Source organism: Ursus maritimus, unplaced genomic scaffold (assembly GCF_017311325.1).
Source record: "Ursus maritimus isolate PB19 unplaced genomic scaffold, ASM1731132v1 scaffold_19, whole genome shotgun sequence".
NCBI classification, from domain to species: domain Eukaryota; kingdom Metazoa; phylum Chordata; class Mammalia; order Carnivora; family Ursidae; genus Ursus; species Ursus maritimus.
Genome location: NW_024424341.1, coordinates 57,686,302 through 57,704,737, shown reverse-complemented (window position 1 = coordinate 57,704,737; position 18,436 = coordinate 57,686,302). Strand labels below are relative to the sequence as shown.

The window sequence follows — 18,436 nt, the reverse complement described above, 5'->3', positions numbered from 1 at the left end:
TTGTCATTTTTAAAAAAGATTTCACTTATTTATTTATTTATTTATTTGACAGAGACAGAGAGCACAAGCAGGGGGAGCAGCAGAGAGAGAGAGAGAGAGGGAGAAGCAGGCTCCCCACTGAGCAGGGAACCCTAAGTGGGGCTTGATCCCAAGACCCTGGGATCATGACCTGAGCAAAGGCAGACACCTACCCAACTGAGCCATGCAGGCGTCCCTGCAGGTTGTCGTTCTTATTTACTAATCTGTTTACTGGGTTTTACGTTTCTCCCCACACACACCTCCTTCCACCCCTGCTAGACCGAATCCCATGCGGCCAGCTTATTCAGTGGGTGCCCCACTGGTATTCGTTGAACAAATGAATGTAAAGTCCGTGTGAGCAGACTGTTTCCCTCAGCTCTATATGCGGGTGCTTAGAACAGGGCCTGGCACATTGTAGGTGCTCAGAAATTATTTGTTCAATTCATGAAGGTAAGTCCTGAAAACAGGGACCGCCTGTTTTTCTCCACTCTAGCCCTACCTCCTGGAACAGCACCGGGCACATAGTGGGTGCTCAATAAATACACGTTGACTGAATGAATGTAAGACCCAGGGGGACAAGGCAGAAACTTCTGTTTTTCTAGACTCTCGCCCTAGCTTCTAGAACCGTGCCTGGCGCATAGTAGGTGCTTGGCAAACACGAGCCTTGGCACAGGGTTCCCCGCCTCCCTGACCCCGCCCTTCCCTCGGGGTGGGGCCGGCCAGCTTCCCTCTGTGACGTCACAAAGACCCTGCCATGCCTCTGGCCTCGGCCCTCTTGCTGCTGTTGGGCCTGAGCGCCCACGGAGGCGGGGGCTGCCTGCAGTGTGACCTGTCGGTGCGGAAGGCCCTGGGCCAGCTGCGCTTGGCCCTCATCCCCAAGCGCTTCCATCCGGAGCTGCTGCAGGCCCGTGCCCAGGCCGTGCTGGTGGGCATGGAGGGGCCTTTCTTCCGGGACTACGCTGTGAACGCGTTTGCGGGGAAAGTAGGTGCGTGCTCCAGAGGGGGGGTAGGGTTCCTGGCACTGGGGGGGGGGGGCGAACCTGGGGGGTAGCCCGAGGCTGGGGTGAGAGACGACGCTTTGGGGACTGTGTTCCCAAGAGGGGAGGGTGGGAGCATTCCTGGAGGAAGATGGGGGTGTCCCCTGGCTCTCTGAGGGACCCACTGGAATTTCCTCCCCTCTTGTCCCCAGGGATAGATCACCTGGAACATGTGGCGTCTTTTATCAAGAACCAAATAAGCCACTTAATGGTTAATTCTCTAAGAGGTAGGAGCTAAGAGGGAAAGCCCCCTTCTCTGTCCTCCCTTTTCCCTGTGTCCACCCTGCCTTCCCTTGATATGCAAAACAAAACACGGGGGTATAGCCTTTAGTGTGTGTCTGGCAGGGTTCTAAGTGTTTTACTCAAAAAAGTCTGGGGACAGTTCATCACTGTGGGCACTACTGTGATCTGCCCTTTACAGAGCGGGAGACTGGGTAGCCCGAGGCTGGGGTGAGAGACGACGCTTTGGGGACTGTGTTCCCAAGAGGGGAGGGTGGGAGCATTCCTGGAGGAAGATGGGGGTGTCCCCTGGCTCTCTGAGGGACCCACTGGAATTTCCTCCCCTCTTGTCCCCAGGGATAGATCACCTGGAACATGTGGCGTCTTTTATCAAGAACCAAATAAGCCACTTAATGGTTAATTCTCTAAGAGGTAGGAGCTAAGAGGGAAAGCCCCCTTCTCTGTCCTCCCTTTTCCCTGTGTCCACCCTGCCTTCCCTTGATATGCAAAACAAAACACGGGGGTATAGCCTTTAGTGTGTGTCTGGCAGGGTTCTAAGTGTTTTACTCAAAAAAGTCTGGGGACAGTTCATCACTGTGGGCACTACTGTGATCTGCCCTTTACAGAGCGGGAGACTGAGGCTCAGAGGAGTTAGGTGACTTGTCCAAAGTACACAACTCAGACATATTCCTAACCACCGCCCCTTGTGTCTCTTCTGGTTTTGTATTCTGCGGCCCCAGGGAGGTTAGAGTCATTTGAGGGCCTTATGACGTGACCCAGCAGAGGACAGTAGAGGGCCCTGTGGATGTTTAACTTCTTTGTGCCTCAGTTTCCTCATCTGTAAAATGGGAAACATAGCACTCACCTCATGGTCACTGAGACGCGTAAATGAGTTTGTGCACGTGCATTTAGAACAAAGCCAGGCAAACAGTAAGTGCTCAGTAAGTGTTAGCTATTAAGATTATTATGCTGCATCTGGCCTCTGTGCCTAGAGCAGAGGTTGGCAAAATACAGCTGGGGGCCGAATCCTTTTGCCAGCCCCCTGTTTTTGTAAATAAAGTTTTATTAGAACAATAATAATTTCCATATTGTCTACAGTCGCTTTCGCTCTCCAAGGCAGAGCTGAATAGTTGTGACAATGACCATCTAGCCCTCAAAGCTGAAAATACTATCCGAACCTTAACAGATGAGGTTTAGAGCGGCAGGTCTCAACTCAGGCTGCATGTGTGAATCCCCTGGGGAGCTCTTAAAACATTCCAGAAGCCCAGGCAGCAGCCAAGTAAATCAGAATATCAGGCGTTGGGGCTGAACATCAGAATTTTAAAGCTCTAATTGAAAGCAGTCATTAAAGCTCTCACCTTTTAAAAAGGTGATTTTTGTTTTTGGGGAAAAAAAATTCAAATGGTTATAAAAGTGGCAAGAATAGTACAGTGAACACCTATATACCATTTGTCCACATGTTAACATTGCCTCATTTGTTCTGTGTGTGTGTGTGTGTGTGTGTGTGTGTACCCTTTAAGAGTTAGTGACACTTCTGGGGCGCCTGAGTGGCTCAGTCGTTAAGCGTCTGCCTTCGGCTCAGGGCGTGATCCCGGCGTTCTGGGATCGAGCCCCACATCAGGCTCCTCCACTAGGAGCCTGATTCTTCTTCTCCCACTCCCCCTGCTTGTGTTCCCTCTCTCGCTGGCTGTCTCTCTCTCTGTCAAATAAATAAATAAAATCTTTAAAAAAAAAAAAAGAGTAGTGACACTTCAACCCTAATCTCTTCAATGGGCGATCTCCCAAGAGCAAGGAAGGGTATTTTCTTGCACAATGAGTGGAACTAGGAAATTTAATACAAACTCCGTACTATCTGATATCTAGTCCTCCAATTTCTCAATGGTCACAGTCGTGGCTTTCAGCACTACTTTCCTTCCAGTCCTTGATCTGCTCTGCAATCACGCACTGCATTCATTTGTCTTTTACGACACTGACGTTTTTGAAGAGCCCAAGCTAATCATTTTACCGACTATTATTATATCATTTGGGGGTTGGTCATGTTGGTGCAGAGAACCCAAGTGGCTGACTTAGCTACTTGGTCTCCGGCCCCTCAACCTGCTACCACGTGGCCCAAGCCCTCCACCATGAATCACTGTAGCATACACTAGCTGGTGTGGCCCAAGGCCCCGTAAAGAAAGATACTTTTTTTTTTTTTTTGTAAACTCCATGCCCAATGTGGGGCTTGAACTCACCACCCCGAGAGTGAGTCACATGCTCTACCATCTGAGCCAGCCTGGCACCCCCAGAAAGACACTCTTCACAGGCAGGATCTCCAAGGACTTAGGAGCCAAATGGTTTTTCGGAATGTGCAGTGTTTGGACAACCCAGACCTGCTGAGTTAACCCTTTGCTGCACAATGTAAATGAGGACAAATACTATGGAGAAAATAACGCAGGGACCGGGGGGTAGGGGGTGCTAGGAATAGGGTGGGGCTGCAGTATAAAGACAGGCAGCCAAAGGGATGTCACTGACAAGTCAGCGTGTGAGCAGACCTGAAGGGCAGGGGGAAGCCCCCGGAGGCAGCTGGGGTAGAAGGCTGCAGGCAGAAAGAACAGCTAGTGCAAATTCCTGAGATGCGCCTGTGTTTGGCATATTCGCAGAATCTCAAGGAAGCCAGGGAGGCTGGAGTGGAGAGAGGGAGAGATGTGGGCGATGAGGTCCTAGAGGTAAGGGGGCGGGGATGGGTAGATGGGGCAGAGCCTTCCAGGCCACGGTGAGGACTTTTGGCTTCTATTCTGGGTCACGTGGGAGGGCTCTGAGCAGATGAAGGGGGATACGGGTGAGCTTACTGCGTGTGGTTCTAAGAGCATCCCTCTGGCTGTGGAGGAGAGATTTGGGCAGGACATGGGGAAGCCTGGCGGACCAGCAAGAAGCTGCCACAGTGGCCCAGGCAGGAGATGATCATGGCTGGAACCAGGGTGGTAGCAGGGGAGGGGGTGAGAAATAATTGTATTCCTGGATCTATCTTGAATATTTTCTTTTAAAGATTGTATTTATTTGAGAGAGAACACGAGAGGTGGGGAGGGGCAGAGGCAGAGGGAGAAGCAGGCTCCCTGCTCAGCGGGGATGTAGGGCTGGATCCCAGGACCCTGAGATCATGATCCGAGCCGAAGGCAGATGCTTAACTGACTGAGCCAGCCAGGCGCCCTATCTTGAACAGAGAGGTTTCGTTCACATAACATGTATGTTGACAGACTGCATGCAGGATGTGAGAAAAAGGACTCAAAGCACCAAGGACTGTGCTGAACAATTAGAATAGGTACCTCCCACCTCTTCCTAAGGTGGAGAAGACTTGGGGGTTGGGAGTAGGCTTGGAGGAGTCTATCAAGGTTCGGAGTTGGGACTTACTGAGTATGAGAGGACCATCAGACATCCAAGTGGAGTTCCTAAGTGGGTATTTGACTATATCCATCTGGATTTCAGTGAGCGGTCTAGGCTAGGGACATCAACGTGGGAGGAACGGGTTTGCACAGAACAGCGCTGTCCGTGGAAATATGATGTGAGGCACAAGTAAAAGTCACGTGTAATTTTACATTCTCTAGGAGCCACGTGTTTAAAAAGATACACAGAAGCAGGTGAAATTAATTTTCATACATTTTATTTAGCCCGATACCCTAAATGACCATTTCGACATGCAAGCAACATAAAAATTATTGAGGTTTTTTTTACAGTTATTTTATTCATGCCATGTCTTCAAACTGCAGCATACATTTTAAACTAACAGCAGACCTCGATTCCGACTAGCCCATTTTGAGTACTCAACAGCCACGCGGGCTGGGGGCTGCCATATTGGACAGTGCAGATCTAGGTAATACACAAAGCCATGAAGCTGGATGAAGGAGTGAGTGTAGACAGAGAGGAGAGGACAGCAGGTCAGAGGAAAGGAAAGGAGAGGTGACCAAGTGCATTCTGCTACTTCCCAGATCAGAAAGCTGAGGCCAGTGGAAGGTGGTTTGTCCTGGGGCCCCACAGGGGATCAGATGCTATATGCAAGACCTCCCAGGCCACAAATTTGCTCAGTAGACCTGAGTGATACCCGATTTTGGTGAATGAAAAGGGGTTTCCTCATCTCTTTGAAGCTGCAGATGGGGTGGGCTTGCTGGGCGCCTCCCACCCCACAAGTATCTCTCTCTCTCTCTCTCTCTCTCTCTCTCTCTCTCCCCCCTCAGATGGGCCTCTGATGGATGAGCTGGTGGCTCTCAGGGAGAGAGTGATCAAGGAACTCAAGAAAGTTTTAAAATCGTATGAACTGAAAGGTGCAGCATCTCTCTCCACCAAGCCCCCACCTCCCCTTCCCCGTTAATCACTCCATCCCCTTCTCGCACTTTCTCTCCCAGACTCCTTGCTCACCTGCCCTGTGACTCAGCCTTCTCTGCCTCTCCCCGATATTCCCTGCTCTTGTTTCCAGGCTCACTTCTCCCTCCCCTGGTCCCTTCCCATTAAATTCTCAAATTGCTGTCCCGATTTAACTCACTTTGGCTCTTTTCTCTTGCAGCCTGCCACCACAAAATTTGCCGTGAGTTCTGGATTTATTTTCTGTCCCTCCCTTCTCTACCCTTCCGCACCTCTTTACCCTATCTCCCCCAAATCAAGCCCCACTATCGCCTACTCCATCTGGTGGTTCCCTTCCCCAAAGCTGTAGTATCTAGGGATATCTGATTTTTTAGGGCTCATGGAAGTGGTTGCAACCTGCAAAAAAGTATTTGGGGGGGATGTTAGTCAGGATGGGAGAGGCCAGGTCATAGTAACAAATAAACCCTTCTCAGTGGTTTAACAAAGGAAAGATTTATTTCTCACTTACCCAAATTCCATTGAGAGTTGAACTTTTCTTCTAAGTGGCACCCCGGGAATATAGGCTGCACTTGGGTTGCGGCTTCTACGCTAACCTCAGAAGGGAGAGAGAATAGGGAAAACTCCTATGGGAGCTTGTTTGTCCTGACCCAGGAATTGGCCGCATCCCTCTGCCCACTTTCCATTGGCCAGAACTCTGGTCATATGGTTGCAACCTACTGCAAAGGAGCCTGGGAAATGTAGTCTTTTTTTGTGTGTGGCAGGAAGCAGAGAAGATAGATGAGTGAGCCTCTAGCCACTGTATGTCATAGGGGGCTGCAAAACAGAAATATAGAAATGCAAGCATTCTGTTTGTGGACATTTAATCTACAAATCTACAAATGTCTACAAATCATTCAATCTACAAATCTAACATTTGTTTAATAAAATGTCTTCAAACAAATGTTGGTCAACTGGACAACTGCAACTCAATTCAACTCTTCAATGATTATATAAAATTTTTAATTTTGTTTTTAAGATTTTATTTTTAAGGGGCGCCTGGGTGGCTCAGTCGTTAAGCGTCTGCCTTCGGCTCAGGGCGTGATCCCCGCGTTCTGGGATCGAGCCCCACGTCAGGCTCTTCCGCTGGGAGCCTGCTTCTTCCTCTCCCACTCCCCCTGCTTGTGTTCCTTCTCTCGCTGGCTGCCTCTCTCTCTGTCAAATAAATAAATAAAATCTAAAAAAAAAAAAAGATTTTATTTTTAAGTTATTGCTACACCCAGCACGAGGCTCAAACTTACCACCCCGAGATCAAGAGTCACATGCTCCACCGGCTGAGCCAGCCAGGCGCCCCTAAAAATTATTTTTAATAGGAATCAGTGCATTTTGCTCAGCTTGCTCTGCCGCACATGGGAACTCCAAATTCGGGAGGGCCAAGGGACTCCCCTCTCTTTCCCCTCTGCCTTCCTGCCCCTCGCCAGCCCTCTGATATCTGTCCTCATCGCCCTTCTCCCTTCCCTCCTTTCCAGGCTTGCTAAAAGAAGAAGTCTTAGACTGTTTACATTGCCAGAAGATCAGTCCCAAGTGTATCAAAAGAAAGCACTGTTTTGGTAAGCTCCTGGGGGTGAGGGAAGACAGGGACGCATGAGAGATGAAGACAGCCATGACCCAGCAGATAGGGGTTTTGAGTTCTCCCACATATAACCTTGAATCTCGCACTTACCACTTGCTTAAAGTATGCCCCAGATGTTGCTACCCCATTCTGAAATTCGCTTTCCCTCTACTGTTAAATGGGAAGACTCCTCTGTAACTTTAAAATGCCTCTAATACCAGAATGGCAGGTGCTAGAAAAACATTTTCTTTTTCACCAGTGCCATACTTGGGGAGTCCAGGAGGATCTGCTGAATTCATTCGCTCACTCACTCATTCATTCGAGATTTTTTTTTTAAGATTTTTAAATTTTTAAATGATCTCTACACCCAACGTGGGGCTCAGATGTACGACCCCAAGATCAAGAGTCACACGCTCCACTGACCACGCCAGCCAGGAGCCCCCAGAGATTTTTAAAATGTACATCCTTATAGCAGTGAGAATAGTGCAGTGAACCCCCATATATCCATCAAAATTGAATAGTCATGCTGTTCCTTCTCACACTGTTCCTCTCACTCCTTTATTTCAGTAAAGTCTTCAAGTTCACCTCCTCAAGGATGACTCTCTGATCACACTCACTAAAGTAGCATTTTCTATCAAATTACGTTGACAATGCACATTCCTCCACATTTGCTTTACTTATTTATTGCCATGGTGGTTTTTTTTTAAGTACTCTCTATACCGAAACTCACAACCGCAAGATCAAGAGTCACATGCTCTGGCAGCTGAGCCAGCCAGGCGCCCCATGGCCAGGGTATTTTAAAAGACATCAAGTATTGTGAGATTTCACCCATAAATAGTGTGTGTCTCTAAAAATAAGGACATTTCCTATGTAACCACAACGGCATTCTCACACCCAAAAAAACCTAGCAACAATGCTTCAATATCAAGTAATGCTAAGTCCTTTTGCAACTTCCCTAATGGTCCCCGGAATATCTTTCACAGCTGATTCGTTCAAACCAGGACCCAATGAAAAAGTCTTCTCATATAATTTCAACTGTAGGGTTTTTTTCCACTTTTTTTACTCTAGAAGAGTTTCTCATATCACTTCCTCCGCACCCCCCCACGACATTGGCTAGTTGCAAAGAGGGGATTTGTCCATTTGCTCCGTTAGAATAGTGGTCAACTACAACAGATATTTGGAGTACCCCATTATGCCCCCAAAGTGAGGATCAGCAGTACGGAAGACAAATGGCTCATATTGCCCACATTTTAATGGGGTGAAGGGTTAGCTCGGGCTTCTCAACCTTGGCAGTTCTGACAGTTGGGGCTGGATAGTCTTTGTTAAAAGGGCTGTCCTGTGTGTTGTAGGGTGGTTCAACAGCACCCCTAGCCTCTACCCCACTAAATGCCAGTAGTACTCCCCTCACCAAAGGCACGACAATTATTTCAGTCTCCAAACCTTTCCAAATGTCCCCTGGGGGACAAAATTGTCCCCAGCTGAGAACCACTGTCAGACAATTACAGGAACGGATAAATGGATTGATTCCAGATAGCAAGTGTGCCTTCATGAAAACAAAAGAGAAGCGTTGATAGAAAGTGCCTGGGGGAAAGGGAGGGGCGGGACCTCTCTGAAGAAGTGGTGTTTGAGATTCAGAGGAAGTGAGGGAGTAAGGAACAGTGTGAATGACAGAGGGAACAGTAAGCACAAGGATCCAACATGGTTGGGCAAGAGGGAGGCTAGTGTGGCCAGAGCCAAATGAATGTAGAAGGGCATAGTAGCTAGCTAGTCACATGGTGACCAGATTTTGCAGGGCCTGGTGGGCCGCGGTGAGGATTTAGGCTTTTATTCTGAATGAGAGGCGAGCTTAGGGAAGGCTCTGCGGGGAAGAGGCACTGGAGAGGGCTTAAGTGTTGACGGGCGCCGTCTGGTGGCCATGTGGGGAACTGTAGGGCGAGGAGAACCCCGGGAGAAGAGCTTTAATAGGGGGCTGGACCAGGTCGGTAGCCCAGGAGGTGGATGAGACTCCGGATGCATTCTGAAGGTGGAGCCAAGAGGCTCTGCTGACAGAATGAAAGAGTCAGGGGGAGGGGACCATTGGAAGATGCCGAATGGGACTCCCAAGGATCTTCACGGTCCCCAGCTAAGATGCAGGTTGACTTTCACCTTGTCCTGAGATTGTCAGAATTTTTCATCTCATGTTCGTGGGCAGTCGAACGACCCACATCCTCCTCCCACCACCTATGTAGCACGGGGCTCTTCGCTGTCACTGGGATGTGCTTGTGTAGACTGTCGGTGCCCCGAGGGCAGAAATTGTGCCAGTGGGGTTCATGGAGGTATCCAGAGCACCTAACACAGTGCCCAGGACACAGAATTTGAGGAATGGCTGAATGCAGTCAGACCCCAGGGGAGGGCAGGGGACAGGTAGGGAGGAGGGAGAGAGAGGCTGAGGTTGCTGGGTGAGAAGGTGGGTGTGGGTGCCAGGCCAAGCAAGGGTGGTGGCTTGGAAGTCAGGGTTGTCTCCCCCACCCCCAACAGTTGATGGGCAGCCCCGCATGACCCTGCAGTACCAGAAGGAGGAGGAGAACCTGCAGAATGGTGGTGCTGTCATTTCCATTTTTCTGGCTGTTTTTGCCTTCGGGGTCATCGTGGCCTCGTGAGTCATCCCTGCCCTTTCCTGAGGCTTCCAAATGCCCCACTGGGCCCCACAAAAATGTCCCTGCCCTGTATCGGTCACTGTGTCATTTGGGAATCTCCTCCTCTCTCACTTTGTCTCTGCCTCTCCTCCTTTCTCTCCATCTCTTCTCTTCCCCGCCCCCATCTCTCTCTCTCTGTCCATCTCTCCTTCTCTCTCACCTCCTCTTCCTCTCACCCCTGGACCACCTTGTGTCTTTCCTGGGTCCGCAGCACTTCTGCCTCTCTGGGTCTCTTTCTCCATTAAAAAAAAAAAAATTAAATACTATGTTTCATGCATGTGCTGGTATGACGACAGATGTCATCCGAGCTGAATTCATTATTATATATTCTTCTCCACCATCATCGTTGTATTAATTCATTCTCTTCTGCATTTCAAAGTGGTTAAAATGAAAACATTTCGGTGGGCCCCAAGCACTGAGCCCATGATGCAAGGGGAGAAGTGGACCTCGCCCTCTTCTCTGCCCTTCTGAGTGACTCTCCCACTCTGCCTGCCTGTCGCCCCCTCCAGCCCTTCTCCTCTTCCCTCTAGCCCCTTTTCTGTCAGTCTCTGCCTCCTCCACCTGCCCTTCACCCTCCTTTCCCAGGGCTTGGCAGTGAGTTAAATCAGCACTCATCACAATGAATGTCTGTTCCCACTGTGAGCTTGTTTGGCCCATGTCCCCTTCTCTCTCCCTCTCTCTGCCTCTCCCACTGGACTTTCTCCTCCCTCCCCTGTCCCAGTCCCAATCCTGCTGTCCCCTCCCTCCACCCCCCAGGTTGAATCCCTCCCACCTCCCCTCTCTTTCTCCAGCACCCACTGCTCTCTCCTCCTCCCCCATGTTTGAACCTCTCCCCCTTTCTTCGCTAGGTCTTCATTTCTGTCTTGAATCCTGTTTCTCTCGCCCTAAGCCTCTTTTTTTTTTTTAAGATTTTATTTATTTATTCGACAGGATAGAGACAGCCAGCGAGAGAGGGAACACAAGCAGGGGGAGTGGGAGAGGAAGAAGCAGGCTCATAGTGGAGGAGCCTGATGTGGGGCTCGATCCCATAACGCCGGGATCACGCCCTGAGCCGAAGGCAGACGCTTAACCGCTGTGCCACCAAGGCGCCCCTCGCCCTAAGCCTCTTGCCCAATGTCTGTCTCGCCCCTCCTTCTCTCTGTCATCCTTGGCATTCCTTGGCTCGTGGCTTCCCTCCAATCTCTGCCCACCTAACCCCCATCTTCCGATGGCTTTTTCCTCTGCATCTATGTCTCTGATCACCCTCTCCCTTCTCCTGTGAGGACACCAGTCTTTGAATGTAGGGTCCATCCTAAATCCCAAATGATCTCATCTTACCTTAATTTAATTGCATCCGCAAAGACCCTATTTCCAAACAAGGTCACATTCGCAGGTCCTGGGGATTAGGATTTGGATATATCTCAGTGCCGGGGCGGGGGGGTGATTGGGAGGACACAATTCAGTTCAGCACGCCTGAATCTCTCTCTTCATCATTTCCTTCTCCTTCTGTCTTTCCCTTCTCCGCGAGTCTCTCACCCTACGTCTATGTCTGTCAGAGTCTCCTCCGGTCTTTCCCACTCTTTCTGTTTTCACATTTTACCCTCACTCCCAGTCTCACATTTTCTCTCCTCCTCGTTCATGTACCAACACTGATTGGCTGAGAACCCTGGAAATCTGCCCAGATACCCTTGATGTCACAGGCTGAACCAAATAAGGCTGATGATTGGAGGGAAGTTTGGCTGGGGGCGGGGGGGGGGGGGAGGCATGGTTGGCCTGGAGGGGCCAGCCTGAAGTTCTGTTTGTAACCTCCAGGCTTTTTCTCTCTGACCAGGGCTATTATGTACAGGCAAAACCGAAAACTCCTGCTGCAGTAAGGCGGTGGTTTGGGGGTCTGTAAGGGGAAAGGAAAAGAAGTTTAATAAAGCCTATGACAAATTCCTCAATGTCTCTGTCAGTTTCTGGAGGACCCTCGTCCCAGTCGGTGTCCAGCTCTGGACTCCCAACTGGGTGCTGTTCAAGGGTTGGGACCAGGTCTCACTCATCCGTAGGTACCAATTACCCTACATCAAAGTAGAAGTGATTTGGCTCTTCAAGAGGAATAGACGACCTACAATGAGAGCTTGAGAGGACAACCATTCCTACTTTGGGGAGGAATGCATCCTCAAGGAGATGACACCATAGTGGGACCCTCAGGATGGTCTGGCAGAGGGCCAGCAGCAGTCAATGCAGAGAATACAGGTTCCCCTTCCTATCTGAACTAAATTTTCACCCTCTATGTTCCTCAATAGATTCAGATACATTTTCCTGTAAATCTTTTGCTGTCTGAACACTTACTTGCTAACCCAAAGTTGGAAGCAAATGAATTTGGATAACATAGTATCCTCTTGTTTCTGAACTTGCTAGCAGAATTCTTGCTATCTCATTTAGGATCTGGTTAATGAAGATCCTAAGTGGGAGGGATGGGCGTTGATAAGAAAGACCAGATTTAGCTGAAGATTCCGTGCCCAGCACAAGGCTTGGCCCACAGCAGGCTCTCAGTAAATACTTGTTGAATGAATGAGGATGGTTGGGGGGTGTTGGGGGGAAGGGGAGGAAGCCTGCAAAAACGGTACTGACCCATACACTGAGAACCTTTAAATGCCAGGGAAAGGAGCTTGGTGGTTTTCCCCAAGGTCTGGGATTGAAAACCTCAAATATTGATGGGTCCAGGAAGATAAAGTGAACTGCAGGTCGCATCCATGGGGGATAGAAAGTACTCAGCTCCATTCTATTGCGGTCACGGTGAAATAACCGCCCAGTGTTTTCAGATCTTAAGAGTTTTCAAGGGAACCCAGAAATTCAGATATTTAAAATATGAAATATCTCCAGAGGTAGTGTGGGCAACTAATTTTTTGAATACTTTGGACGAAACCAAGACACGTTTTGCTATCATTGTGAAGTGACAGAGAAACGTCTGCTTATATTTTTTATGCTAGAGATTATTGACAAATGAAGTTTTAAGTGTAGCTAGAGCCCCCTGGACACTCTAATTAACTACATTTCCCAGAATCCTCTCCCCCTACAACTGCGTTCGTTGCCATAGATACTACTGAGCCACTCTAGTTAAAGGTACAGGGACAAGCACTTGAAGAGCCCGACTCCAGCCTCCGTTGCCAAGATACCAGATTTGGCACATGCGCAGTAAGGAGCGCTTAGACTAGGGCCGTTTGGGAGAGTTGGAGCAGAGGTTCCAACCCAGAGGACTCTGGAAATGGTCGTTTCCAGGCTCCCCTACCCACCCCCCGCCCCCGCTCCCACGCAGGCGCCTTCTGTGGAGGCAACTGATGCTGTCGCCTTGGTGACGTCACTCCGGGCACGCATGACGTCACCCTCACCAAGCATGGAGCTGGGAGGCAAGGCTACCGCAGACGAGTCAAAATGCCCGACTTCACGATCACTTCTTAAGCTGGTGTCCTGACTCAAACCCACTCCGGGAAGGCTTGGGGGTCGTAAGCTGGTGGCCCTAAAATGCTTTTTGTTTAGGTAAGAGTGTTGTTTTGGTTTCTTAAACGTCTTCACGCTACAAGCTCAGCTACTCCCTTAACTTTCTGTCAATTTCCTGGGAGGTGCACAATAAACGGATAATTAAATTGTGCATAAATTATAGTGTGATGAGTGCTCCCGGAGAGCGCAGTCTGGGGCAGGAGAGACAGTTACCAAATAATTACAATACAGTTGTTATAATATCAGCGCTAGGTTCCGGTGGAACCCCGGGAGTGAGTTGAGTCGCCAACTCCAGCTGGGCTGGGCGGGTATAGGGGAAGCTTTCCTATTGGAATTGCTGTAAGAGCTCGTTGCAAGAAATGTAGTTTTCCAAGAGCAATAGAGAAAAAGAACGTTCCGGACAGAGGAAACAGCACGTACAAAGGTCAAGAGGTGGGAAGTATTAATAACTTTTAAAAAATAATATTTAATGCCAATAATAATGATAGCAAACAGAAGGTGGTGTTTTCTGTAACGTACTGTTGTAATGGCTTTATATCAATCTATTCAAATGTCATTTATTTATTAGGGTATTTATTATCTCCCCATGTACAATGAGGAAACAGGAGTATAGGGAGGTTAATGACTTTCAGTGAATAACTGGAATTAACCACCGTGCTGTGTGGCCCTTGCTACAGGGCGCTACCTGCAAAGCACTGTGCCAATTGTCTTCTATGGAACGTCAAATCCTATTGGAGCAGGGCCCTACCCTTTTGACCTCATTTAACTTAATTACTTCCCCAAATGCCGTATCTCCAAATAAAGTCACATTGGGGGTTAGGACTTCAACATATGAATTTTGGGGGAAACAAGTATTCAATCCATAGCACTCTTCCACATCCCACACTTGCATGCCAGCCAGAAAGAGCTACTCATATCTCTTTCTCCCCATCTAGGCTTCTGTATGCTCTGTTCCCTCTGCCTGGAACAGCCCACCTCATTCTCTGCCTTCGCTGGTCACGTCTATGTCTCTTAGTCCATTGGTTCTTATCTTTCAAGCTACAGCTAAGGTGAGACCTCCTCCGAAAGTCCTCCCTAATTGCCCAGAGTGGGTTGGAAGCCCTCCTCTGGGTTCATACGATGCCCTGGGCTTTCCCCATCAAGTACACATATCACACTAGGTCCTAACTGCCTGTAACCATGTCTTTATTATGTACCCTAATTCTAGCAGTAGTGATTGGTCCAAGGGGGTGGGCCCAAGACCCAAGAACGACCAATCAGGACCCTTCCCTGGGATTACAATATGAACTCAGTTGCGACCATGCTACTTACTTCAGCCAATGAGATGCAGATGAAAGTGACATATGTCACTGAGCTCCTTTAACTAGCATGGCTACCCAATGACGAAGGCATCACTCTCCCATTCTAGAGACAAGGACACCTAGAAGGAAGATCTAAGTAACCCATACAAGACCCATAGCTAGTCAAGGACAGTAGTAGGACTAATGTCCTTATGAAAAGAGGAAGAGACACCAGAGCGCTCTCTCTACATGCTCCTGTACCAAGGACAAACCATATGAGGATATATCGAGAAGGTGGCCATCTACAAGCAAGGAAGAGGGCTCTCACCAGAAATCAACCGTGCTGGCACTGGGATCTAGGACTTTCAGGCTCCAAAAGAAACAAGTTTCTATTGTTAAGTCATTCAGTCTATGGTATTTTGTTATGGCCACCTGGGCTGACTAAGATAGAGTGTCATCAAGTGAAGCAAGGCAGGCTCCAGGCACACAGGGCTTCAGGTACCAGGCTAAGGCCTGGACACTTCGCTGACGGCAGTGCCAAGCCTGAGGAAGGACTGGGTCTGCTCTCGTGCAGAAAGACCATTCTGGGGGTTGGGGGGGTATCTGGGTGGTGCAGTCAGTTAAGCATCTGACTCCTTTTTAAAAAGATTTTATTTATTTATTTATTTGCCAGAGAGAGAGAGAGAGGGAGAGCTCATGAGAATACAAACAGGGGGAGTGGCAGGCGGAGGGAGAAGCAGGCTCCCCACCAAGCAAGGAGCCCGATGCAGGACTCGATCGCAGAACCCTGGGATCGTGACCTGAGCTGAAGGCAGACGCTTAATCGACTGAGCTGCCCAGGCATCCCTACGCGTCTGACTCTTGATTTTGGCTCAGGTGGTGATTTCATGGGTCATGAGATCGAATCCCACATTAGGCTCTGCACTCAGCACAGAGTCTGCTTAGGACTTTCTCCCCCTCTCCCTCTACCCTTTCCCCATGCTCATGTGTGCTCTCCCTCTCTCTCTAAAATAAATAAATAAATAAATAAATAAATAAATAAATAAATAAATAAATCTATCTTATTTTAAAAAAGAAAGAAAGAAAGACCCTCTGGAGTGTGTGGGGGACAGACTGAAGAGGAGATACTAGGGGCCAGGAGGTTTGAGATGAGATTGCAGTGAAGGCCTAGGGAGAGGACAAGGCTTGAGCCAGGGCCAAGTTCATAGGCATGGAGAGGGCAACAGAGCTGGGGAGCCTGCCGGTGAGAAGAGGGGCTTCCCTAGACCTGCTGCCACTGGTTGGATCTTTGAGCCTTGGGGCTGCCAAGGTCTCCCTGGGGCTGTTGGTTACATCTTCACAGGGTGGTTGTATGAGTTAAATCTAAGTAGGCTAATAAAGCTCACCGCATGTTGTCACTAAGTGACAGCTGATCTTATTTCATGTTGACAACGGTTCATCTAGCTTTTACTCATGTGTATACATATATTTTACATCTTCATAAACATGAAAGATACATAACTTTGCGATTTTTCTTCTTTCAACCTTCATTCACAAGTATTTCCCCATGTTATCCTGTGCTGATCATTATTATTTAGGCTCGATAACGTTTCACAGGCAGGGTGTACCATCATTTATCTGAGTCCATATAGCTGAAAATAACTTTTTATTATTTGGTTTCTGATTGGAGATGACCCCCTCCAAGCGACAATTCAGGGACCTGGGCTCCTTTCATTTTCAACATAGGACTTCCAGGGTCATAGTTTTCATCTACATCTGCAGAAGGGAATAGGCTGTGAAAGGTGACAAGAGAGAGGTTTCAATGGGCGAGGTCTGGGCTTGGCATGCATGTTCACTCTCTTTTTTATTGTCCAGAACTTAGTCACATGGCCACCCCAGGTTGCAAGGGAGGCTGGGAAATGTAGTCTAGCTGTGTGCACAGAAAGTAGGGGAAAGGCTTTGAAGAAGAGCTATCTGCCACACATTATCCCAATGAGAGATTACAGAGAAGAAAACCTAGGTACAGAGTGGATGAGAACTGCCCCAGATCACAAAGAGATTACAATTTATGGGGCAAATATGGCACTGAAATCCAAATAACCCCTTTTGTCATTAGATTTTTCGTCACTCTTGTTTGAAAAGAGAAAACCTATGGGATTTTATTAATCTTGTACCCAGTAATTTTACATAATTATCTTATGGTTTATCTTAGTGTTTCATTTGATTCTCTGATTTCCAAGATAGCAATCATATTTAAAGAAGGATGAAAACCCAGACTTCTGTGTTCCAACGATACCTTTTCTTTCTCTTGTCTAACTGCACTGATAGTTCTTCCCAAAGTGGTCATGCTAGACAGTTTGTTTTGTGTGGACAGACAGTTTGTTCTGACTTTAATGGGGACTGTTTTGGTTTTTAGCATTAAGACTGATTTGGGGTTTTGATAATATGTATATAATTAAAAACAAGGGAGAGGCAAGTAACTCCTTAAGATTGTTGTCATTACTGGGGCGCCTGGGTGGCTCAGTTGGTTAAGTATCTGCCTTCGGCTCAAGTCATGATCTCAAGGTCCTGGGATAGGGCCTGGGTTGGTCTCTCTGCTCAGTGGGGGGGGGTCTGCTTCTCCCTCTCCCTCTGCCCCCCGCCCCTCCCCCCACTAGTGCTCCCTCTCTCAAATAAATAAATAAAATCCTTAAAAAAAATTTGGTGATTTTAAGTCCTCCGGTATCCCAGCAGGCAGTGCAGCCTAGAGACGCTGACAGAGGACCAGAGGAGAGGAGTAGTCGCAGCTGCTTTCCGAGGAGCCGGTGTTGCTGAGATTGCCAAAATGCTTTGGAGTTTTTAACTGACTTAAGAAAAGTCCAAAAGAGATTTGAGACTGTAAAAACTGACGCTGCAGCAAGGGGAATTCAGTGCCAATGCATCAACAAAAAAGACAGCCAGAGTTGGTGGAAGGAAATCTTCCTGTTTTTGTGTTTCCCACGGAGCTAATATTTTATGCAGATGACCAGTCAACACATAAGCAAGTGTTGACTCTGTATAACCCCTATGAGTTTGCCTTAAAGTTCAAAGTTTTGTGTACTACTCCAAATAAGTATGTCGTCACTGATGCTGCAGGTGCAGTAAAACCTCAGTGTTGTGTGGATATTGTGATTCGTCATAGAGATGTTCAATCCTGTCACTATGGTGTAAAAGACAAGTTCCGCCTCCAAGTTTCCGAGCAGGGCCAGAGGAAAACTTTAGGAAGGAAAGAGGTTGTGGCTATTCTTCACCCATCCGCAAAAGAACAACAAAAGGAAGAAGAGGAAAAAAGGATAAAGGAACATTTAACCGAAAGTTTATTTTTTGAGCAGTCCTTTCAACCAGAGAACAGAGCTGTCTCCTCAGGACCTGGCTTACTAACCGTCTTCCTGGGAGTGGTGTGCGTTGCAGCTTTGATGCTTCCTACGCTGGGGGATGTGGAATCGCTGGTACCTCTCTATCTCTACTTAAGTGTGAATCAAAAATTAGTGGCTGCTTATGTCTTAGGTCTTATCACAATGGCTATACTTGGAACATGAGCAAGAAATTCAGTTGACTTCTGAAGTAAATTTATTTTGCAAATATGAACAAAAAAGATGTTGTCATTATTCAAGATGGGCCTATTCTTAAATATATTAAGTTTATGTAGAAACGGCTTATTATTGAACATTCTCAAAACCGTTTTCATATCCATGGATGTGATGGTATTACTTTGATACATCGATTAGCAAATCTTATGATAGCCCAATATCAAACCATCCTTGTATTCCTGGACATACATCTTCCAGTTCCCTCCATAGGGGTCTGTTTCCTTTACCACACGATCCT

The 18,436-nt window shown here is 48.0% G+C and overlaps 2 protein-coding genes across 4 annotated transcripts; both read left to right on the top strand.

The window, feature by feature from the left end:
- The first annotated feature begins 772 nt into the window (after positions 1 to 772).
- IZUMO2 (IZUMO family member 2) lies at positions 773 to 11,861 on the top strand. The gene is made up of 7 exons (XM_040634341.1): positions 773 to 1,004; positions 1,208 to 1,282; positions 5,483 to 5,569; positions 5,809 to 5,829; positions 7,112 to 7,192; positions 9,712 to 9,829; positions 11,680 to 11,861. Exons 1-7 carry the CDS (start codon positions 773 to 775, stop codon positions 11,720 to 11,722), a joined length of 657 nt encoding a protein of 218 aa, XP_040490275.1. The 3' UTR covers positions 11,723 to 11,861.
- A 1,293-nt stretch (positions 11,862 to 13,154) lies between these two features.
- LOC103657145 (motile sperm domain-containing protein 1-like) lies at positions 13,155 to 18,194 on the top strand. Of its 3 annotated transcripts, XM_040634337.1 has the most exons (3): positions 13,155 to 13,370; positions 14,267 to 14,380; positions 17,324 to 18,194. In XM_040634337.1, the coding sequence occupies exon 3, from the start codon at positions 17,506 to 17,508 to the stop codon at positions 18,145 to 18,147; it is 642 nt and encodes a 213-aa protein (XP_040490271.1). In that variant the 5' UTR covers positions 13,155 to 13,370; positions 14,267 to 14,380; positions 17,324 to 17,505; the 3' UTR covers positions 18,148 to 18,194. The 3 variants fall into 3 exon arrangements, with proteins under 3 accessions (XP_040490271.1, XP_040490273.1, XP_040490274.1); XM_040634339.1 differs by lacking the exon at positions 14,267 to 14,380; XM_040634340.1 differs by lacking the exon at positions 14,267 to 14,380 and having other exon boundaries at positions 17,321 to 18,194.
- The last annotated feature ends 242 nt before the right edge of the window (positions 18,195 to 18,436 follow it).

Excerpts from the sequence above, each read along its gene's own strand:
- IZUMO2 (XM_040634341.1), top strand. The coding sequence starts at position 773 with ATGCCTCTGGCCTCGGCCCTCTTGCTGCTGTTGGGCCTGAGCGCCCAC. Across the intron at positions 1,005-1,207 it reads CGCGTTTGCGGGGAAAGTAG|GGATAGATCACCTGGAACAT; the intron begins GTGCGTGCTCCA and ends TCTTGTCCCCAG. Across the intron at positions 1,283-5,482 it reads AATGGTTAATTCTCTAAGAG|ATGGGCCTCTGATGGATGAG; the intron begins GTAGGAGCTAAG and ends CTCCCCCCTCAG.
- LOC103657145 (XM_040634339.1), top strand. The coding sequence starts at position 17,506 with ATGCATCAACAAAAAAGACAGCCAGAGTTGGTGGAAGGAAATCTTCCT.